This window comes from Natrix helvetica (genome assembly GCF_964273705.1).
Source record: "Natrix helvetica genome assembly, chromosome: 1".
Taxonomy (NCBI): Eukaryota; Metazoa; Chordata; class Lepidosauria; order Squamata; family Natricidae; genus Natrix; species Natrix helvetica.
The window spans coordinates 136,499,570-136,524,403 of NC_138548.1; the positions used below are offsets into that span (position 1 = coordinate 136,499,570).

The 24,834-nt window shown below is 37.3% G+C and overlaps 1 protein-coding gene across 6 annotated transcripts in view; it reads left to right on the top strand.

The window, feature by feature from the left end:
* The window catches only part of KALRN (kalirin RhoGEF kinase), a 563,540-nt gene that overhangs the window by 380,264 nt on the left and 158,442 nt on the right, over nt 1–24,834 (top strand). For 5 of the 6 annotated variants that reach the window (XM_081965421.1, XM_081965415.1, XM_081965417.1 and 2 more), the window contains exons 14-22: nt 1,308–1,503; nt 6,650–6,816; nt 11,924–12,043; nt 14,321–14,539; nt 15,858–16,007; nt 18,285–18,399; nt 20,831–20,946; nt 22,184–22,306; nt 24,612–24,794. In XM_081965421.1, coding sequence (XP_081821547.1) covers nt 1,308–1,503; nt 6,650–6,816; nt 11,924–12,043; nt 14,321–14,539; nt 15,858–16,007; nt 18,285–18,399; nt 20,831–20,946; nt 22,184–22,306; nt 24,612–24,794 — 1,389 coding nt within the window. The remainder of the gene's footprint in view (nt 1–1,307; nt 1,504–6,649; nt 6,817–11,923; nt 12,044–14,320; nt 14,540–15,857; nt 16,008–18,284; nt 18,400–20,830; nt 20,947–22,183; nt 22,307–24,611; nt 24,795–24,834) is intronic. The other variant, XM_081965418.1, reaches the window with a different exon arrangement.

The following is a 24,834-nucleotide window of genomic DNA, read 5'->3' on the forward strand; positions in this document are numbered from 1 at the left end:
CAGCTGCTAGGGAACTGCAGTGGGGAAGGACTGTTCCCCTCCAATTTGCTTCTAGAAGGCATTTATTGAGGCCAAATTAATGTGAATAAGTATTCTGGTGTGAAATATGATAAGTTACTTTTCTATATCAGTAGAAAAATATTGAATTCAATTGAATTTAACTTTTAAGTAGAGAGATGCAAGATTGGGTTACTATGATTTTAGCTATTCTGCTTTGTAAAGCACAGGTAGTCCTCGACTTACAGTCATTTGTTTAGTGACCGTTCAAAGTTACAAGGCACTGATAAAAGTGACATGACCATTTTTCACTCCCCATGGCCACGTTATCCAAATTTCAATGCTTGGCAACTGGTTCATATTTAAGACCGGTTGCAATGTCTGACCTGGGGTGATGAGCTTTTGTGAGCTCCTGATAAGCAGAGTCAATGGGGAAGTCAGATTCATGGAACAACTATGTTGCTAACCTGACTGCAAAGATTCAACAGGGATAACAATTGTGGCAAGAATGGTAATAAAATGGAGGGAAATTCACCATATACATATCTCACTTAGCAACAGAAATGTTGGGCTCAATTGTGATTGTAAGTCAAGGACTGCCTCTGTGGTTTGTGGTCCTATACAACATGAACCCCACTAAATTACATCTGTTCAACAAACTTTGGTAAACTAACAATGGTTTAGGAAACAGATTAACCTACCCAGTTACCCACCTATTTAATTCACCCAATGTCAGCTGTAGGCATAAGATAGCTATTGGTGGTTTTGTTGCTTCTGTGTCTCTGTTCTTCTTATTGCATATTTGATTATATGTTTCTTTTTATAATGTTCTAAGCCCTGTAGGGATTTTTAGATTTAAAACAGGAATAAAAATATTGTAAATAAATAATTTCAAAAACACTGGCATGCTTGAAAAGGCAGCTCTTTTCATTTTTTAAAAAACCAAGTGCTTTTGAAAAGACAAACATTAAGCTTAAGGAAGCTTAAGCAATCTCATGGGTAGTTAATTTGTTCTAATTTGGGCATGTCTAATGATCTCTAACTTGAAGATTTCCTTTAAGCATTCATAATTTTCAGTCTAAAATTATTTTCTAAGTTTTTACAGTAATGAACCTCTTTGCAAACAACACATAATTAAACCACTTCTCAATTTCACTGTAGCTTATGCGATGGTAATTTTAAAATTTCTGCAATGTAATTAGGTTTATTCTCTTCTGTGGTTGCATACTCTATTTTAAATATTTTCCCCCTGGTAACCTTAATTTTAATGGTTTTGCCTGCTTATTCTGCATTGCTTTTTTTCTTTGAAGGTGACCGCTGAATTAGATGCCTGGAATGAGGATTTACTACGTCAAATGAATGATTTCAACACTGAGGATCTCACCTTGGCTGAACAACGTCTGCAGCGCCATACAGAGAGGAAGCTGGCTATGAACAATATGACCTTTGAGGTCATTCAGCAAGGACAAGATTTGCACCAGTACATCATGGAAGTGCAAGCTTCAGGTAAGTGGAAGGGATAAATTTGTCTGCACAGAAATGTACTACAGTATGACCAGAGATGTCTACCAGGAACAAATACAAAGGAAATTAAATCAAAAATCATTTAATTTTTCCGTACTACAGTAAAAGCTTTCTTACATCCAGATAGAAACTTTCTTAATCTCTCAGAATTCATAAAACCAGGTAAAAGGAAAAAATAAAGAGGCTACAAAAGACAAGTGGCAACAAACAAACAAACCCGAGACTGTATAACTGGTAGTTTAAAGAAGATTAAAAAGGAATCAGGACCACATCAAATATTTTGCCCTTTCTGTTTTGAATCCTGTTCTTTGAAATCTGAAGTTTTGGTGTTTTATCTACTAGAGACAATCTCAGGGTATTAAAAATACCATGAAAAATGACGTGAACTCATGTTTTGTAATGCCATCAATCAAAGTAGTTTTTTTTTAAAAAAATAGTCCTGTCAGCACAGTAACAAAATACTGTAAGTGGGACAAAAGGCACATTACTGCTGTCTCTTCATATTAAAGATTTTGTTTTGCTTTTCATCTGATTTAGCTTGAAATAGCAATAGCACTTAGACTCATATACTGCTTTACAGCCCTCACTAAGCAGTTTACAGAGTCAGCATAATGCCCCCAACAATCTGGGTCCTCATTTTACCCACCTCTGAAGGATGGAAGGCTGAGTCAACCTTGAGCCAGTCAGGTTCAAACTGCTGACAATCAGCAGAATTAGGCTGTAATACTGCATTCTAACCACTGCGCCACCACGGCTCTCTAATTCTGTGCAAATGTTATATGGTCTAAATAATCATACTAGTCAACTCTTTTTAACTCGCAATTGACATAGGGAAAAGCTCCGACATGGTGAGGGGTTCTTTTTTCATCAAGGATTTACCATAATACTTAAAACACAAGCAAATTCAGGATTGAGACAATGACCATTCTGCATATATCCCATACATACAGCTGTATGGGAAAGAAAAATGCATAAAAGTGAAATCATTTTGTTATTCCTGCCTAAACAAAACAATTTCTTCGTTTCCAATAAGGCAGAATGGATCTTGAACGTCCTAGTAATCTTCCCATTTGGAGAGACAGATTATAGATAGATAGATAGATAGATAGATAGATAGATAGATAGATAGATAGATAGATAGATAGATAGATAGATGATAGATAGATAGATAGATAGATAGATAGATAGATAGATAGATGATAGATAGATAGATAGATAGATGATAGATAGATAGATAGATAGATAGATAGATAGATAGATAGATGATAGATAGATAGATAGATAGATAGATAGATGATAGATAGATAGATAGATAGATAGATAGATAGATAGATAGATAGATAGATATGTATTTGTGTTACAACCCCTGGTATGCCTAAATATGGGAGGAAGGTCACTACTCCCTCTTTCTGTCCTTCGGCTCATCACCGAAGACCCTGCAGGCAGAAAACCATATTTTTATTTTTAATGTTGCCTTTTTATATTTGTATATTACACAAATATAAAAAGGCAACATTAAAAATAAAAATATGGTTTTCTGCCTGCATGGTCTTCTGTGATGAGCCGAAGGACAGAAAGAGGGAGTAGTGACCTTCCTCCCATATTTAGGCATACCAGGGGTTGTAACACAAATACATACCTATTTCCCTGGCTCAACTGATAACACACACACACACGTATGTATGTATGTATGTATGTATGTATGTATGTATGTATGTATGTATGTATATCTATATATATGTGTGTACATATACATACATACATACATACATACATACATACATACATACATACATACATACGAGATGTGGTACATACATTTGTTATAGTTAGCCTGTATAGGATGCTGTGTGTCTTCAGGACTTTTCCAGAATTTAATATACACTTAACTGCAGATCTTTGATGTACTTGCAGTCATAGTTTGCAATTGCTTATACAGCTGGTAAGTATTTCTTTTTCAAACATGGGGCATAGATCTTTTTAGATCACATGTGTTTAAGTTTTGTTCTTTATATCATCATCCTCTTTTAATGACCCCATAATCCCTTGTGGGGTGAAGTCTCAGCAACTGAATGGAGCTGAGTGTTTACTGGCCGGATGCCCTTCTTGTCGCCAATGCAGAGTTATTCAGCAGATACATTTTCACTGTGCCCAGAGAGAGAAATATTTGCCTTTATCTAGGATCAAACTCATATTCTGAGTTTTCCTGATTGTGAGGCGAAACCTCCACCTCTAGACACCGCACCACTAAGTTTTGTTTTTTTATATTACTTTTAAAATTTATTTTAGCACATAACCAGTGAATCTATTGTTAGGCTTCTTTCTGGCAAGCTGGACAGATCTGATTTGTTGTATAAAACCGAAGAAGCCACTGCAAATGAACTGCAACAACTTGTTGAACAAATATGAAATCAATTAATTAAATGTATCTTTTTCTATGTGTGTAGAGGACTGCAAGTAACTCTCCTTTGGTTAAGGGAAGAGTAGTTTCCATCTCTTTCTTGTTTCAGTGATGGCCAAATCTCATACCAAGCTCTATGCTTTGGTCTATGAGAGGACTAGAACAAGAACATCTATTAGCTTTGATTTTCTGCATTCTCTCATACAATGCATACCTTCTTTTTATTGGATAAAAAACTTCAACTTTTAGTTGAAGTACTAAACTATACCTCTGAGCTCAATAAAATTACCATCATTTTTAATCAGAAAATTGCTACACTTTCTTGTTTTTCCCTTCTCTTCTACCCAAGAGAACCCTGCCCGCTTAATTTTATCACCTTTGCCATTTTAATTCTTCCAGTAACAATCCTTGTCCACGTTATAGTGTCTTGTATACAGTAGCTATATATAGTATCAGTATACAGTATCTTCGTTTTGGAAGGTATGGGGAGGGAAAAGGGGGGGGGGAAATCATAAAAGGGAAGTATGAAAAAAAAGGCATGCAGATGTATCTTAGAAGGAAAAACATAATGGTGATTTACACCAAATAGATTTTAAGAGTGAATTTTGAGATAAATAATATTGATCCGAAAACCAAAGTTTTATCAGTGCAATCTCATCTACCATCTATCAATCATCTATCCTGTGAGACATGATCATCATCATGCTTTTTACCTAATTATCTACACATATGTTTAGTTTAAACTGCTTGTCACCTCTAAGTACAATACTGGTCAGATTTCCAAAATTCTGCTAATGCCCATAGGATTTTCCCCTGTCTGGAATGTGATTTGTTTTTTTAATGAGTACTAAGAAAATTAAATAATTCAATGTTATGATAGCAATATTGGTAGTCCTTTATTAATTGGACCCGGAAACAGTAATTAAGTAATGCAATCATAAATTTAAAAATCATGCGAACACAGCACTTAGTGATAGCATTTTCAGGAGTCCCATTTGCCGTCATTAAGCAAGGACTTCACATTTCTGCAACTTCCAACTTCCCCCTTGAGCGGTGGTGGCGCAGTGGTTAGAGTGCAGTACTGCAGACTGCTTCAGCTGACTGCTAGTTGCAGTTCGGCAGTTGAAATCTCACCAGGCTCATGGTTGACTCAGCCTTCCATCCTTCCGAGGTGGGTAAAATGAGGAGCCAGATTGTTGGGGCAATATGCTGACTCTATAAACTGCTTAGAGAGGGCTGTAAAGCACTGTAAAGCGGTATCTAAGTCTAAGGGCTAAGTGCTATTGACTTATTTGTGGAAAGTCAGCAGGGAAGGTTGCAAATCCAGATCACGTGACCTGAGACACAGTGATAATCATAAGCACATGGTCCAGTCTTAACTATAATTTATTCAGTGTTTTTTAAGGATGAAACAGTCACTGAAAAACTGGTCATTGAGCAAGGATACTTCTTTTCAAATGGAGTTGATTGCAAACAGTGTCTACAAACAATATGTCCTTATAAGTTTAGTCAAATAGCTAAAATAAAAATTCATCTGAAGAAGTAGATGACTTTAAGTGTCTGCTTTGGGATGTTCAAGCAAATCTGAAAAGATTACTGATTTTGGATAGCAGTAATGTATAACATTGGATTTTCTAACAGCCATAATTCAGGTCAGGCGTGAATCACTCTGTGTGAGCACATGGGGGTTTGCATTTCTTCTATCTTTTCTTGTTTAACATCATTGTTCCCATAAGTAGAATTGCAGTACTAAAGTACTGAGATACCTGGGCTACATTTTCAAATGAATAAATGAAGTAGTAAGGAGATACAAAGAACATTTCTTGAACATTCCACACTTCAAATCTAATTATTAAAACAACTCGCTCAGAATTCAGTGCTTCACAATGAACAAACTGCACAGAAGAAAAGGGTATGACTAACTATGGTGCTCCCAGGCTTATCAGATTGTCTTCTCTTTCTATTTGCTAAAAATACAATACAATACCATACAATAGCAGAGTTGGGAGGGACCTTGGAGGTCTTCTAGTCCAACCCCCTGCCTAGACAGGAAACCCTATACCGTTTCAGACAGATGGCTATCCAACATCTTCTTAAAGACTTCCAGTGTTGGGGCATTCACAACTTCTGAAGGCAAGCTGTTCCACTGATTAATTGTTCTGTCAGGAAATTTCTCCTCAGTTCTAAGTTGCTTCTTTCCTTGATTAGTTTCCACCCATTGTTCTACCCTGAAGTGAAATGCAGTCCTTTACTTTTGTTTTTGTTTACTTTTTTCTTTCCATTGCGAAAGAATGATATCATCTTAACTCAGAAGAACTAATGGAATAGTTACAATGAACTAAGTTCTAGTTTGTATTCTTTATATCTATATGAAAAAATACTTTTTTGCTTTGATTTAATACACCATTCTTTCCAGTTGCAAATTGTTATTTCAAATAGCTGTACCCAAGGAAGAATGAAATGGGAAGAACAATATTGGTTTATGAACATGTATCCTATGCAGACACTAACTTCAACAAAATCATAAGGTTAAGAGCAGCTAAAAATATGTTTTCCAATGCTCTATCAACTGTTATGGGTTCAATCTAAAGTAATTTACCTTCAGCCAAAGTCCGATATTATTATAGGTCACATCACCTTTCTGTGCTCCCCCTTCCCTCCCCAAAAGGGAACAATAAGCAGTTTGTTATTTTTCCCCCCCATCTGAGGACGTTTATTGTATTCCAGGCATTGAGCTAATCTGTGAAAAGGACATCGATCTAGCAATCCAAGTGCAAGAGCTGCTGGAATTCCTTCATGAGAAACAGCACGAGTTGGAGCTGAATGCTGATCAGACGCACAAACGGCTCGAGCAGTGCCTTCAGCTTCGGCACCTGCAAGCAGAGGTTAAGCAGGTCAGGGGTTTTCAGCATTGTTCTGCTTCTTCGCTTGTATGATAAAGCCAGCTGTTAAAGTGCCCTCTTCCCTACCATTCAAAATCTGGTAGCCTCTAAAAATTCACATCTGCAACAATACAGGGAGTTCAAGTAGCTGATAGACAGAAAGAGGAGGGGCCTGTGAAGATCACTGATTGCTGCCACCTCATATAGAGAAAGTCCTCTCGCACACCAACACCAGTATTACTTTCATTCCGACGGCCCCTGCCCAGCCCACAGGGGCAGGTGTGGCAGCAGTGGAGGGTGGGGGTGTAGGTGGTGCTATTGGTGATAGTGGCCATGGTGGCGGCCCTTCAAAACTGTCCAAGATTCTCATGTGGCCCTTTTGGAAAATTGCCCATCCCTGCTTTATTTTCTCAATGTTTCATTTTCTTAAAAAATCCAACTAGACATGTTTTTCATATCCTATGTATCATGTATTCAAATGAATAAAGTGATGCACATTCAAAATTGACAGAGTGGGGGGGAAAATCCCCAAATTATCCACATGTTCATTCATTTTAGGGTCTAGTAGAATATGTTCTCTTTCTGTTTTGAACAAAGCCGTTGATTTGGACCAAGAATTGATAAAAATGTTTAGGGAAGTGTTTTTATTGGGGGTGGGGGAGGAATGTTCGTGTAAATGTTAATACTACTTGTATTCAAACATATACAAGTCTGGAACATTTCACTACTGATAAAAGTCTGTGCAAGAAGCTGGAAGAAATCGTAATGTTTTTTCATGGTACAGAAAAAGTTTATTTGATTTGCATGAAGCATAACGCAAAGAAACACTGATGTAAAAATATCTAAGGTTTGATTCATGCATTATTGTTGACCCCTGGGACAATAATTCTACTCATTTAAAAAAACATCTTGTGAGATGAATATTTCATGTTGAGGCAAGAACATGAAATATAAATTAGCAAGAAAAATGGTTGTGTATATAATTCCATTGACTGCTTGTTTAGGCCAGGAGAGTGGCGAATTTGAGGTATCAGGTTTATTGGTCTGGAATATATTCAAAATATGGAAGTAAAAGACCTTGATTGCTTTACCATTTGCTCTACTTACATTTAGCTGCTGCAGCTCAGCAATCTATCTGCTTTACAATTCTATTCAACCACTTTCATCAATGTAAGAGCATGATTATACCCTCAAGGTCTATAAATATTGGAATACAGTGTGAGGACTCTAAAAATGAGTTCCTTGCTCTTAAAAATGAGTTTCAAGCTGTCACATAAAGATAGAAAGTTGGAAACTGCAAGAATATCCTTTGTTTCTTACATTTTAAAGCTTATGACAAATCCCTCATTTATCCAGAGGTCAGAATATTCAATTAGGCTCAGTATTGAAAATATTTGTACGATTGAATTGTCTTTTTTGTCTACCATTGTTGCCAGATAGATTCAGAATCTGCCATAGCATTTCATTATTTAAAAATTAATTCAATGGAAGCAAAAATAAAGATGGAATCAAAAGGAAAGAAATACTTATTCTCTCAAAAATAAATCAGTAACCACTGATATTGTTTTAGATTATGATATATGGGGATATGATATGAACAATATATGATCCCTGCTAAAAGAATAATGTGAACCAACTGAATATTCCAGTGTTCAACATCATATTCAAGGAATTAATGTTTATGATTTCCGTTACTATCTGGTTCTTATGGAAATACATCCTTCTTCCCTGAATTTATAACTAATTTTAAAGGTCCCTTTTTACATGTTCCAATTTTGTTTTTACGTCCATTTAGGAACATATTTTAACTCTAATGTTCTTCTCATTTTTAAAGGTTATCTATGTAATAGCTGCTCAATGAATACTATATTTTAATATTAATTTTAATTGTATCATACCAATAGCCAAAAGAGCAGAGTAAGTAGCATTGGTTTAGAAGTGAACATTTAAACCTAGTTCAAGAGAGTACCTGCATTATGGTACATGGGAATGCCTAGAATGATCAGATAAAAGGCAGAGGAAGGGGGAGCTTCCATAAAATGGTAGAGAAAGAAACTTAGAATGGATCTCTCCCTATTTTAGCAGACTCTAAAAGGAGATAGTGGAAGATTTGTACTTTCAGACTTGCTAGATTCTCTTAATGGAGACTTACAATAAAGTAGAATTATCTCACCTGGTCTGTTTCCTTTCTGGTCTATGTGGGAAGGCTGACAACCTGTGATTTATTAATTTCTTTAAAAGTATTTATGACCCTTCTTCATTCTGATACTTTTCAGGAAGTCTGTGGCAAGATCTTATTTGTTCAGATCTGTATTTTAAAAGTCAATTGCTTATTAACTTGTGAATTATTACAGCAATAGCTTTCCTTGGAAGCAGCTGAGTTTAAATATATCATGGCCCTGTCATGCTGTGGTAGGTATTGGCTAAATTTGGCTTCCTGAAGAATGAGTCATAAGTAACATCATTTAGTAAAATTGGAATCTGTATTGATTTTGGCTTGCTATTCATTTTCAGTAGAGAGCCAAGTGTACTTTACTTTCACTTTGGAACAGTTGAGGCAACAAATGGTCCTAAATTTATTACCAAGTAACTCTTGCTCTTAGAAGTCAAGGAAAAGTAGATTGCCACCAAACAGTTCATGGTGCTAACCCTACTGAACTTTTGCTGATGCACTACGAAGTGTGGAGCATTCTAGAATGCTGACATATGCTTGTGCTTCAGGACAATGGAAATTCTAAATTGTTGTTTTCCTGCTATTCTCATTTTAAAAAGTTTTCTGTTTTCCTCTATGTACTCTATAAATTTCAGTGCCAAGGTAGTAAATTTCAAGTTAGAAAAGGCACTGCAAAACTTTAGAATATCACAAGATAAATGATTGATTTTTCACAGTTCTTTATGCTAACGAATTGAAAGAAAAGAATTATTATGATATTGACAAAATAACTGCAAGAGTTAGAACACTTATAAGTATTTCCAGGGTATAAATACTTATAAGGGTTACTTAAGTTTGTTTAGTGAATTTGAGGTAGACCGCTCAAATTGAGGCTTGATGTGCAGACATCAAGATTTGGAGAAGGTGAGGTTTTGTCTCCCTTGGGGAAGATATAAAACATGACAGCTCTCGAGATCCAGGTCGGCCAAAATCTCCCTCTTGTTAGGGTTGAAGAGGAGCCAGTTCCTCCCCATCCTTCACAGTCTCCAGTCAGGCTGGAGGAGGAGGAGGAAAAAGAGGGCGACAGGGAAGTTGTTTTGGGGAGGTGGCAGATCAACATCCGCCGTGCTCCAGCACAATTTCTGGGAGACAAGTGCTTGGCTGCTAGCAGTTCAGGGAGGTGAGGTAGAGTGCTGAGTTGTCCCTACATCCAGTTGTTCCATGCTGACCCATCCATGCCCAGCTATCTGCACTGACTCATCCGTGCAGAGTCATCTGCACCAATCCGTTTGTGCCCATGCCTCGGTGACCATCCAGCCATGTGCACCCAGTTGCACCAACCCAGCCACATTCATCTGGCCGTGCCCATCCATCCATTCCAAACTGGCTGCTTTGAGTCATTTCATTTTGCTGGACTTATTTGGTCTGCCCCAGGGACATTATATACCCAGTTGGATTTCAAAGGGAGTTTGTCGTTGTTTCTGAAGTCTAAGCACCTGGCTCAACTGAGGCTGTAGCTGCTGCTTGAAAGAGCAGGCCTTGGATGGAATATGTTTGGGCAGACTCTTGCTGCTTGTGGATCCCAGAGGAAACCTCCCCCATACTTTTGGGAGGAGTTCTTAGAGATGAAGTGGCAAAAAATGTAGATGTAAAATAAAAGATTGTTTGAGGATGGCTAAGAGCCTTTGTTAGACATTACTGTGTAGCAATAATACCCTGTCTCCCCCAAAATAAGACCTCCCTGGATAATAAGCCCAATCGGGCTTTTGAGTGCATGCACTAAAATAAGCCCTTCCCTGAAAATAAGCCCTCCCCAAAATATTGCAACACAGCAGTAGCCATGAGGTGACCATGCTCACCACCTCCTGCACCTCAAAAATAATAAGACCTCCCCGAAAATAAGACCAAGCGCTTATTTCGGGGGTCAAAAGAAAATAAGACCCTGTCTTATTTTCAGGGAAACACGGTAGTTAAATATAACTATTAATTAATTTCCCTACTCTTCCTTCATTTACAGATGGATTTTGGATGAGTATCAAATAACAGTTGAATTTTATTTTGTGAAACAATAAATTTTACAAACATGAAAACAATAAATAAAAAGAAAGTTGATAGTATCTTGTTTATAGCCATGTCAAATATTTCAAGGAGCTGTAGACAAATGTAACTGGAAAATGGAAATATTTTTCAGGAAAAAAAGTTGCATGAAACAAACTCCATAACATTGCCAAAGTCTGGTGCCTTTGTCTCTTTTAGATAACATACAATCTGTGGAACTTGTTAATTAAATTTAATTAGATGTAAATCATATATCTCATTTATTTCTATTTATTTTTGATCCAATATACTTAGTAAAAATTGTGTAATATACATGTTACAGATATTTTATGAAGGACTATTTGTACTTTATTTACAGTATTTCATATATGGGTTTTGTTTCTTTGTAACACAGGGCACTAAGTTATTTTGTCTCATTGGATTAGATACAGAGTAATCAAATCAAACCAAATTTTTATTATGGTCATAGACTCACATAGAGATCCAGAGTAAGTTAGTTATACTTAGTCTGCATCAAAACCAATGCCTTTTACTTAATTATAATTAAATTTCTGAACTAAATCTAATTAGAACTAAAATGCATCATCCGGTGCACAGTATCTCTCATGGGACAAGGTCAAAGGGTAAGAAAGGCCTGAAGGCCTGAATCTTGAAGAGCAAGATGTCTCTAACCAGAAAAATCGACTTTGTTATTTTCATCACACCTCCAATTTGTCTGGATATTGTCTCACCTTCCTCATCTACCTCAAAATGTGGTTCCAGACACAGATGCAGGAATTCTTAGTAAAGTAGATTAGTGTGACATCTGGATGCTGGCGACACTACAATCCACGCTGCACCCAAACCCAGCTATTTCATGAAGTTTTTTTTAAAAAATGCTATCTCAAAATGTCTATTTTTTCCTGCTAGGTCCTTGGCTGGATCCGTAATGGAGAATCAATGCTCAATGCCAGTCTGGTCAATGCAAGTTCCCTGTCAGAAGCTGAGCAGCTCCAGAGAGAGCATGAACAGTTTCAGCTGGCCATTGAGGTAACGTTTACTGCACCCATTGACTTTTCTTACGCAAACTGCAAAGATGAGGCCTCAGAAATAATCTGAAGGGCGTTCAGAGGGTAGGAGAAGAAATAACTTCCAATGAACAATTAAACTTTCCTATTGACTAAAATTAACCTGTATGTGTGTATGGGAGGTAGCTCTCTTTTAGCAACTGCAGTTGGAACCGGCAACTAAGTCGTTAAGCAAAGCAATTGCTGAGTGAAGCCACAACTGTGCTTTTGATTTTACTTCAGCTTTTCTGGGCTTTACAGACCTGTGAAGGTCATAAATGTGAGGATTGGCTACAAAGTTAGTTTTCCATCCCCACTGTAACTGCAGACAGTTACTGTACGAGGCGGTTGCTGTTTTAAGCACAAAAAGTTTTGAAATTGTAATATCTTTACACCCCACTAACCTTCCTGCCCCAAATAAAATAATAAATAAATAAATACCTGATTGCCATCCTCCACTCAAGATGTGTGTAATCTGATACATTCAAGACAAATGTGGTTTCTGTATAAAAATGTACATGAATATTGTTCCCCAAATAACAAAAGTTGCAGTAATCCATATAGAAATTAATACTAAAAAAATCTATCTCTAGAGAGATATGGTAAATAAAAGGAAAGGATTGCTTTTGATCTTAATCTCCATTGTATTGCAGTCACATCTATTTATTTTTCTGGGGATCCTCAGTATATCTAAGTCTCAATGTTTATTCTATCGCTTATTTAAATGAGAGGACTAGTTCAATTTATGTTATTTTATGAGATTGTATTAGAGGAAAAAATAGCTTTTCTGGAAACAGCTGCAATTCATTTATTTCTTATCTATCTCATTGCACCTTCAAAAAGCTTAGGGACTATGGATAGCAGACTTTTTTTAATCTCCAAAATAATCAGATGAGATAGGTCAGACAGGAGACAGTGATTGGCCCAACTAAGAGGATCAATTCAGTTCTAATTTGTTCAGTTCTAACCACTGAGGATACACAATATACATTAGATGAGCAGATGAGTTACTGTATCATAAAGTTAGCGTACGTGTGTATTGTAGGAATAACAGCTGGGATTTGCATCACATTTTACTTCCTGTAAATATTATTTCCCCCAAGTGTTGATTTAAGAATTAAGTTGTGGATAATTAGGGATTGCTTAGGGATTAATTTTATTATAGGAAATTCACAATCGCTTTTGAGTCACTTTTGGAAATTGCCTAAGTAGAATAACAGAAGATGGAAACTATACTCTGTCTCTTGATTCAGAATCAGAATTTTCTTGGTATTTGACTATTGTAGATACTTCCAGAAATCAATTTACCCAATATTTTAATAAGTAGTCACTTTTTAAAATATAAATGGCATGCTGGCAAGCCCTGACAGGAAGGGGAAGGTTTATCCATCCATTGAGGAACTTCTTTATCATTCAGTACATCTTGGCAGGGTTAGTAAAGCACGCCTTTGGAACAAGATATTTATTTCCCGTTTGTAAAGCTTGCTATATTTCAGAGATGCTTAATCTTGATACCAACTAAGAGCCCCTCCTCCCCAATGAAATGTGGTTATTCATGCTGCCAAGAATAGAGGGCTAACTGTTTAAATATTAATGATCAGGTGTTTGATATCGCAGCATGTTACTTACTACAAAGTGAAGAAAGTCCAGCTGATATATTGTGTGTTTTCTTTGCAAATCCTTTAATCTTTCCCTCTTAAACCCTTCAGTTTATCTGGGTGGCAAATAAAACCAACTGATGGTCTTTAAGCATTTTTTTAATCGCCAGCAATTATTGCAGTGATAGGACTTCTTTCCATGTGTAAGCTTTACATAAGCTATGAAATTGCTTGTCAAATACAGAGGTTCAATTGTTCGAAATGATCACGTTGTAGTTAAAAAATGTGTTTAGAATAGAATACACAAAATCTGTTTTTAAAATGAATATGGGTTTACATATCTTAGGCTAATAATAATGATGCAAAAACAGGGGGGAAAAAAACCTAAAGAATTGTTCAGCAAACACACCAGGTTAAATATCAGCATCCTTTTTTACTTAAATGTCATTTGGGCTGTTTTACCCAAAATTGGGATGTAAATCTAGAATGATCAGTAATATCAGTAGATGCCCTTGAATGAATATGCAGAATGTTTACTGTTTCAGAATGTTCATTCTAAAAAGTGTTTCATTCTCTCATCTTTTCATGCTCACACCTCACCCTCTTTATACCATTTGCTTGGCACTTCTGTACAACTCTCTCTTTCCTCCCCACATACACAGTCCCTCTTTCATGCCACTTCCTTGCAGAAGACACACCAGAGTGCCCTCCAGGTACAGCAGAAGGCAGAGGTGTTACTGCAGGCTGGCCATTACGATGCTGATGCCATCCGGGAATGTGCGGAAAAAGTGGCCTTACATTGGCAGCAGCTCATGCTAAAGATGGAGGATCGGCTGAAACTGGTTAATGCCTCTGTTGCTTTCTATAAAACTTCAGAGCAGGTGAGAGGAACAAAGGCCTCCTTCATTCCCAATCCCAATCGTGTTCAGTTTGTTTGTAGTCCTTTTACTACTGTGTGAAATGACCATTAGATAAAGACTAATTGCTAACATTGCTACTGATTATTCAGTAATATAGAGTGATCGGCCATAGTGAATGAATTGCACATAGATTTTTGTAGTCTTTGTTTTTCTAGGCATCTATAAACAACAGTGTTCACTGAAGTTTATATTTGGTAACCCTAATGAGCCCAAAGGGCTTCTCTATATCACCTTAGTGTAATTAAAAGGTTACCTGTTTGGGAACATGATGAATGTGGCAAAAAAAATTTAAAGCACTTCCAAGGAATGAGCTTAACATTTCATTTTTCATATAGTTAAAATTTAAACCTTTGGTACACAATAACACTATTTTTTGTAACTTATGTATTAAACGTGCTGTTCAATTGCTCAACATAGAACATCATAGTTAATAGTTACAAAATTACCAATACATAATAAAATATATAAGCAATACAGAATAATTGGACAAGTATGTTAGTGTATGTATATACACAGTATCACAGTCTTCTTAATATGACATTTTTCAATAATTTGTGTTCCTACCTAGTTTATCTCAGTCTAGACCAGGGGTGTCAAACTGGATTTCTTCAAGGGCAAGATCAGCATAGTAATTCTCCTCTGCAGACCAGTTGCAGGGGGGGAGGGCGAAACATAGATGCAGCATCCTGCCAACAAAAATGGGGCGCATGGAGGCCTAGCAAGGCCCACGCCTTTTTTTCTGGCCTCCCTGACCTCCTGCAGCACTCTCCTGACCAAAAAAGGACTGCACAAAGGCCTTGCAAGGCCTCCGAGTGGCCCATTTTCTATCTCCCCGGTGTCCTGCAGCTCTCTGCCGGCCAAAAACAGGCCATGCAAGGGCTGCATGTGTATCCCCTCCCGCGCAGCCCGTTTTGGCCCGCAGAAGCACTAGGGGTGGTCCTTTGATATTTACAGGCCAGCCCCATGGGCCAGATTTAAGCACCTCTTGAGTGACATCCCTGGTCTAGCAACTTTCCAGTTGCTTAGTATTACAAGTTCCATTAGTCCTTATCAATGGCCATAGTGGATATGGATGATGCCATCTAATATATTTGTAGAGGTTCAAATGGGGGAAAGTCTGACTCATCTCAACTTCCTGTATGATGAATTTCCTATAACATCTGTGAATCAGGCCTATATTTTTGGTCAGCTGATAGGTTCATGCTTTTCATGGTAAATTGTTTCTGCTTTTAAAGGTAACTTTGATAACTAAACAATTGTATTTTGGCTTATGCCCAAGGTTTGCAGTGTGCTGGAGAGTTTGGAGCAAGAATATCGAAGAGACGAAGACTGGTGTGGAGGTCGGGATAAGCTGGGACCATCCTCTGAGATAGATCATGTTATCCCTTTAATCAGCAAACATCTGGAACAGAAGGAAGCCTTTCTTAAGGTCCAGTCTATTTCCCCTGTTTTTAGTAACTGTTTTTTTTTCCATTTGTTTTGACTGCAGGAGTAAATTAGGTACTAACTTGGATGGAAATCTGTCTGTAGGAAGATAAATTATGTTCTATCTCAGAGGTGGTATTCAGCAGGATCTACTGGACAACCAGTAGCGGAAATTATGAGTAGTTTGGAGACCCAGTAAATACCACCTCTGACTGGCCTCATCTAATCTCTCCCTTCTCCCAGCTGATCAGAAGGGAATGAGGATTTTGCAGTAACCTTCCCCTAGAGTGGGGAGGGAATGGAGATTTTACAGTATCCTTCCCCTGCTACGCCCACCAAGCCATACCCACCAAGCCATGCCACGCCCACCAAGCCACACCCACAGAACCGATATTAAAAAGAATTGAATCCCACCACTGTTCTATCTTTATCTACTGTGTTTTATAGGATAGAGGTATCTTTCATCTTATTTTTTAATAAGAACCATAAAAGGAGAACAATGTGTGTATGCATTCCTTCTTCTCCAGAATGATTTCATGCCTGCATAGCCTGAACCATGACTGGCCATGAAATAGAGGGTTGTTAAGATTTCTTCATGCTTAGAATCTCCTAATAAAACAAACATAAACTTCTTCAGTAAGATTACCCGTTTCAAAGACTGCTTGCCTTAATCTCTCATTCTTTTTGTTATGTAGAACTAAAAAACAATCAGCTCACACTTTTTCTATTCTGAAAAGGAATAGATGATCTCACACGAGATATTTAGACTAGTAGAATATTCATATGAAGTAACATGCTGCTGTCATGTTACTTTATATGAATATTCCACTAGCCTAAATAGCATAGTTATGCATTGACTTTTGGTGTATCATCTGGGCTGATTCTAAGATAATAACATTTCTGCAAAAACAGAAGTCTAATATATTTGTGTGCCCTGCGACGTTAAAAAAAAAAGAATGGCCAGCCTGAAAACATGGGGGAAGGTAACTTTGGGCAAATGTTCACCAATTGCTTCTTTTCTTTTGGGGGAGGGGGGGAGGCGAGGTAACAATGAGATGTTTGCATCCATAATTTCTGATAAATATTAAGCTAAGATGGCAATTACCTTGAAAGCAAGATCAAGCTACAGAGCAGAAGAGCAATTGAAACCTCTTGAGTTTTTTTTTCTTCTTACTTACGTTGAGAGGTTAAAGAATTTAAATCAAATCCTTTTCTTTTGTCAAGGTGTCCCTCTCTCCAAATTCTCATTTCCCCAGCTCGGACCACCTCCAGCTACAGTAGTTGCTCAGTAGCTTGTGCATTGTACATTGTACAAATCCTTGTACAATAGGAATCCAGGGCTGAGAAAGATCTTTGCCTTTGATTTGCATTAAAATGCTACTATTGGTCTAACTAGGTCTTAAGCTATATGTCAGTGATGGCTAATCTTCTTGTGGTTGGGTGCTAAAAAAGCCAGGCCGCACACGCAATAGTGCATGTGCACCCATAATGCAAAGCACCCCCCACATGCGCATGCATGCATAACCCCCCCATGCCACTGTCGTCGTCCCCCCACATGCACTGCACTTCTCCCCTCCAAGCTGAACTTGGTATTTACTCTGGGGAGCTGGGGGAACCGGAAGTTAGAAGCAAAATTGGCCTCCCCCGGCCCTCCGGAAGCAGATCATTTCTGAACCTGGGGAGGGTGAAAACGGCCTCCCGTGGCCCTCTGGAAGGCTGAAAGTCAGCTGACGGCTCATGTGGCGGCATATATGGCTCCATGTGCCACCTGTGCCACGTGTGCCATTAGGTTCACCATCACAGCTATATGTATTTTTGATGGAGGAAATGACTGTCTTTCCTTCCTAATGCCACATAATGCTCATAAGTATGTTTTGAAAAAGCTCATAGCTCTGGTTTTTTTAAAGTAACCACTTACAGATGATACAATTGTATAACTCTGAAGGACCAACTTCCTGAAGAAAGAAATTGGCAGCTTCTACAGTTAAAGCAAGATTAACACTCTTCTTGGGACATTAGTGCTGTTACTTCTCTTGGAAATCGGTCAATGTTTCTATGTAGTATTTTCCTTCATATCATCCCCAAAATGATGGTTGTGTCTGACCACAGTCTGAAGATCTCTCATGTTTTCTCATGCACATCAACATTCTTCAGAGGTCAAAAGGGAAAATAAAGCTGAAGTCACAGTTCAGAAGGTTCCTTAATGTTTTATTCTTCCAATTTGCTCGTCAAAATTGTAACTGTCGTGCTGGGTCTTGGGGGTGTCATTTCTTGCCCACAGGCCTGCACACTAGCACGAAGGAATGCAGAAGTGTTTCTCAAGTACATTCATCGAAACAACGTCAGCATGCCAGGAGTAGTGAGCCATACCAGGGGCCCTGAACAGCAAGTAAAAGGTCAGTTAGTTTCACATTAAGGGAATCGCATCTTAGCTTTTAGAAATATTGTATACCATGCATTCACTGCTTCTGTTTACACTCTTCTCGGTTAAGGATGGATTACCTAAGAACAGAAACACATGCACTTGCCATCTTTGCAGACCAAACGGAATAGGATCAGATGCCCCAAAGAGTTGCAAAATATTTTGTTCTCAGCTTGGAAACCAGGGAAATGGTTCTATTAATCTAACTAATCAACCTACCTGATTATTACATTTAGAGGTATTTAAAATATACGAATGTCTGCAATTCATTCTGTTAGGCCGACTTTGAGGGCTAAGACTGTAATCCTTAAAAAGGTTTACAAACCTAATATTCCCTTCTTTACAATTGTTCTAGGTAAAGTCTTTATTAGCTATAAACCTTAAGGTAAAGGTTCCCCTTGCACATATGTGCTAGACATTCCCAACTCTAGGGGATGGCTCTCATCTCTGTTACAAAGCCAAAGAGCCAGTGCTCTCCAAAGATGTCTCCATGGTCAAATGGCCGGCATGACTGAAGACCGAAGGCGCACAGAACACTGTTACCTTCCCACCAAAGGTGGTCCCTATTTTTCTACTTGCATTTTTTATGTGCTTTCAAACTGCTAGATTGGCAGAAGCTGGGACAAGTAACGGGAGCTCACTCCGTTACGCTGCACTAGGGATTCGAACTGCTGAATTGCCAACCTTTCTGATCGACAAGCTGTATTGTATAGATTAGGAATAATCTAACTAATCAGTCTCCTACCTGATTATTACATTTAGAGGTATTTAAAGTATACAAATGTCTGCAATTCATTCTGTTAGACGGACCTTGAGGACTAAGTCTGTAATCCTTAAAAAGGATTACAAACCTAATATGCCCTTCTTAACAAGGGTGCTAAGTAAAGGCTTTATTAGCTATAAACCTTACAGATACCCCAAAATCTGTCTTCAGAACATGGTTTATCATTTCAAAAAGTTTCCACATGCATCTCAGTAAGGTCCCTGAACCTTAAAGTAAAAATGCAAAAAAGAAGAAGATATTTTTCATTTCTGATTGGATTACTTTTAAAGCAATAAAGGGCAAATTATGTTACTACAGTAACCATTATGTAGTTTAGGAATGTGTGTTCCAAACATTTGAGTATTTATTCACATTTAAGAGGTTGAAAATGTAAAACTAACCCGCTTAAATATTTCTTAGTTGGCTGAGTTTTTCAGCAATACTAGCAATGTACAGTACATGTTTGCATGTGTGGCTGTGGGGAAAAAATAACAATTACTCATATTCAAAAAGATAATTAAAATAAAAAAAATGGAAATAGCAAGAAAGACTTTTGTAATATTACATGGGAAAATGTACCTATAATTTACATTAGGCATGTATTTGGGGCACCCATCATGTTTCTGTTTTGAATTAAATAACCTTCCTGAAATAGATTTATTTATTCAATTTCTATATAAATTTCTATTGCATTTTTTCTATGAATAATCACTAATAGGTACAAGGGCTTTGAAATATTTAAGAAGGGACACAATCTACTAAATATATTATTTTGTACCAGTTCCATAGAATTTGTAATATTAAAGCATGAATAGATTTTTTTCTTCATCAATTTTGATTAATATTAATTTTAAAATGTGGGAAATTAGGTGGGCTTTCTTTCTGTTGCACAATGGTCTTGGGCTACACCAGCACTACACTTCAGGAACGTATGTTACAATCTTTAATATATGGATGCATTAGTCATTCATGGCCATGTGATGAAAAAAAATTGAATTTAAACTTTCCATCACCTTATGACATTTGAATTGATGATGATGACAAGAATGATCGCATATATTTAAAGAAATAGGATTGTTTCTACTGGAAATTTAGAGAATTACGATGTAATGAGATGCATTTTTAGACTGTTATTTCAACAGGTACCTGCACAACAATATCCTCAAAGAAATACAATTTAATAGAACTGCTAAATTTAATGAAGAATGGTAGAGATATTTAAAGTAAAGGTATGCTAAGAAGACATGGAGTGCATTCTATGTTACCTAAAGTATCTGGGTGCCTAAACTCTTAGTGTCTACATTGCTTGAGGTTTGTTTGATCTGCTCGTGTGTGTATGTGTATTTTAAATTTGTTTCTGAGTTTTGAAAAGCACAGACTGAAGTGTCCTTCACTAGAGAAAGTATCCTGCTTTTACAAGACTTTTGAGCTCACTGACGTTCACAAAAGTGTATTTAGCTCTTTGTGTTAATGGCTGTTCTTGCTTTGCTTTATTGTTATTTTTAAGTCTGAGCTGAAGTGCTTAACTCTAGGGAACTTACATTCTTAGGATAAAGTACCAGGTGAAATCAATAATTATTTTCTTCTGGCTGTGCTTACCAAACCAGCTAAGGAAATAGCTCTTCCCTTTTTCCATCCATAGCCATTCTGAGTGAGCTGCTGCAGAGGGAAAATCGTGTTCTTCACTTCTGGACTTTGAAGAAAAGGCGGCTGGATCAGTGTCAGCAATATGTAGTCTTTGAGCGCAGTGCAAAGCAGGTAACTTGACAAAATGCTGCACTTCTCTTCATTGTTTGGGTATCACACTGAATGTGCGGTAGTTTAATAGCAATAGCAATAGCACTTAGACTTATGGTATCTACCACTTCACGGTGCTTTAAAGCTCTCTCTGCGTAGTTTATAGAGTCAATCTGAGTCCTCATTTTACCGACTTCAGAAGGATGGAAGGCTAAATCAACCTTGAGCCTGGTGAGAATCAAACTGCCAAAGTGCTGGCAGCCGGCAGTCAGCAGAAATAGCCTGCACTACTGCATTCTAACCACTGCACCACCGTGGCTCTTAATAGATTGCCTGAGCAGAGAATTTATCTGTGATGCTTACTTTTTGTATTTAAGTCCTATGTCCAGTCCTTGCTAACTCTAATCACTGGAAAAGTTCAAGACAGAAAAAAACTAAATCCAATTAGCCATTAGTTCAAGTAAGTATTAAAGCTAACAGATTCGGAATCAAAAACCTTTTCATTTAATAATCTAGAGCAAGAATTTTTCATGGAACATTACCTTGTATTGCAAAGGGTTTGGGGCATCTGAGTGACAGTTTGAGTTTTACCATAAGGAGAGTTATCTCTCATTAGGGCAATTCATGGTTGAAGAAAAGGGCTCAGTCTAAAGGCAGTCCATTGGGGATTAAAATGGCAACTCACTCCAGTATTGTGGCAGGAGAACCAAATGGACCTTCATACCTAGGACATAATAATGGAAAAGGAGCCTCAGGGAGCTATTAGGGAAAGTGTGCAGTGACTTATTGAGGAAAAACAAAAGGCAAGTAATGAATAGCACTGATGGACATTTCAGGGACATTTTCCTACTTTCTCTATAAAACCTTTAGGGTGAATCTGTGTTTTGTTGGAAGGGAGAATTTCACTGTATGGTTGCTCTCCATGGTCCTAAAATAAAACCAAAATCCTTTTCTGTCATCTACTGTACTGGCCATGGTGCTGAAATTATTTTTCTACCATCAGCTGTCTAACATTAATTGCCTGAGCTATTGTATAGATCAGATAATGGCATCCTATATAGAGCACAACACATTTTCCTGCTTTTTTATTTAATGTGACTGTTGCTCCTTAATTGTGCTAGTATTTTCAGATATTTTGAACATTAAGAACAGAGAAATATAATACTCAGCTCAGGATACATTGCCATTCAATAAAATGTGTTGGTCTTATGGTATCATAAGGGTCTGGTTTTTTAATGAGTTTTTGCTCCACCTGTAGGCTTTGGATTGGATTCAGGAAACTGGAGAATATTATCTCTCTACTCACACTTCCACTGGAGAATCAGCAGATGAAACACACGAGCTTTTGAAAGAATATGGAGAATTCAAAGTACCTGCCAAGGTGAACTGTATTTATAATTTATAAACAATATGAAGTTTTATAATTAAGAAATCAATAAATATATGATTGTGGAAAGCACTGCTGAGACAACTATCCAACGTGGGGGAGAGGGGAATTGCTTGAGCAGCATAATAAATCATACCATGAATTTGCGCATATGAAAAGATGAGTTTAATGCCCTTTACTGTTGATGACTATGCAAATCTTACGTAAGTTTAAAGAGCATGAGATGTTCATTTATAAGTGAAATAACTCATGGAATTAATTTGATTTATATTATCTGATAGGAAAACCTAGTTTAATATAATGGTTAAGATGTCAAATTAGAAGCCAGGAGACCATGAGTTCTAGTCCTGCCTTTGACAAGAATTCATCTGGAAGAATATAAATATATATTTTATAGTTCTCATAATTCAGACACAATTCACATTATTTTAGACAATTGGACTGATATCTAAACACCTCTGTAGACTAACCCAATGAAGTTATTAATGGTATGCTTTTAATATCTAGACACCGTACTGCAATTCTCTTCAGTTCTAAAATGATATAGGGGAGAAAAGGGTTTGTTTGTTTGTTTGTTTGTTTTAGGAAAACAATTTTAAGATTCCTTAAGAGAAAAGAGATTTAAATGTGGTATACTTAGTGTGTTGGACTACAGATGTAGGTTCAAGTCCATCCTTAGCCATAGAGGTTTGGCCTATCTTTAGACTAGACTCTCATCCCAGACTATTCTATCATCCCAGCCTATTTCAGTGTTGTAATGAGGATAAAATCCTCACCTTGAGTAGTAAGAGAAAAGGTGGAATATAAGTATGAACAAATAAACAAATGATAGTAGAACTAATTTTATAGTACATTATAGCAATATATGGCTAGTATTTCCTTAACAATCATTCTTTTAATGATTGTTTGATATTATGATGGACCCCCCCCTCCCAAAAGGTATTAATGACCCATGATCACATGATCACATTTCAGGTGCCTGGCAACTGGCTTTCAGGTATGGTTGTTATGATTTTCAATATTTTTTGCTGGTTTCCGGCATTGACTTCTGGCAAAAGCACCCATTGGGTCTAACACATTTGTTTAACAAGCATAGTGCTTGCTTAATCACCACAGCAGAAAAGGTTGTAAAATCAGATGTGGACATATGATTTGTTGAGCGACCACCATGATTTATGACCATAATTCTAGACTAAGTTATGGTTGCAAGCCGAGGAGTACTTGTATGTAATTGCTTTAAGACAGAATCTCTTCTTTACATTCCAACTTTGGCTGTTTTTGCAATCATGCTTCAGTTTCCCAACCAGTTCTGTTGCATCCAGTGGATACTTTATTAGAACTGGGCTAAGAGGGAGTGATTGGCCTAAAAGTCATATGAAGAATTTCCATGGCTGCAAGCTAATTTGAGGCTGCATCTCCCCAGTCTTATCCAATACCTTAGAGAGGTATTGTCTTAGAGAATACACCAAACTTGTTTTTATTTCTATTAAAAATAATTTAATATTGTCATTTTGGGAAAGTTTTTCATGTCAAATATTTATTTTATATGTTGCCTGTTGCCACGTAAGAGCAGGACTGCTTATTTGTCAAATTCCAGGCATGATTTCCCATTCAACAGTGTTTAATAGAAATAAGTGAAAACATAAGAAGCTGTTCAGAGCTGTTATTTTCTCTTCATCTTATTTTTAAAAGATTATCTCATAATCAAACTGTTCAATTATATAGAGTTATATTCCACTAAGTGGGTATGAATATCAGTGGAAAAGAATTACTTTGGAAAATAAATTTCTTTTTTAACTACTATGTAGCTGACGTTGCTGCATCATATATTCAATAAGAGTTATATGCTAATTTAAAGTTTTCCAGTGGCACAAGATGAAACATTTGATTTCCCCCCCCCCCCCATTGTTCTTGCTCCTCTTTCCTGGAAACCATTTTTGAGCGTTGGAAAGACCTTCCAGCCAAGAAGTGATTATAGGCAGAGCAATTAGGCAAAAATCATGTCCCTTTCCCCATGTGGGTCCTGTTAATGCCAACAAAGTCTGTGAAATTAAACCCACCAGATCTATTTTATTCTTACTTTCTTGCCCTGATGTCTGACACAGAACGCACAGATTTTAAAACCTTTTGATGGAAAAAGCCGCATCCCACCTACACTCTGTCTCCCAAGATTTTAAGGACATTTTCACATTAGCAGCATTTGTGAAAAATACAAGGCCCAGATGGTTACTTTGTGAATTAAAATGGAACAGAATGTCCGTGAAAGATGTGATAACCAAGAACAACTCTTTTCAAACAGCAAACCAAGGAGAAAGTGAAGCTTCTCATTCAGCTGGCCGATAGCTTTGTGGAGAAAGGACACACACACGCCACAGAAATTAGGAAATGGGTTACTACAGTTGACAAGTGCTATCGGGATTTTTCACTGAGAATGGGGAAGTACCGCTACACTTTGGAAAAAGCTCTTGGGATCAATACAGAGGTACTGTAAGTTGCATGTTTTTCTGACATATCTTTATTAA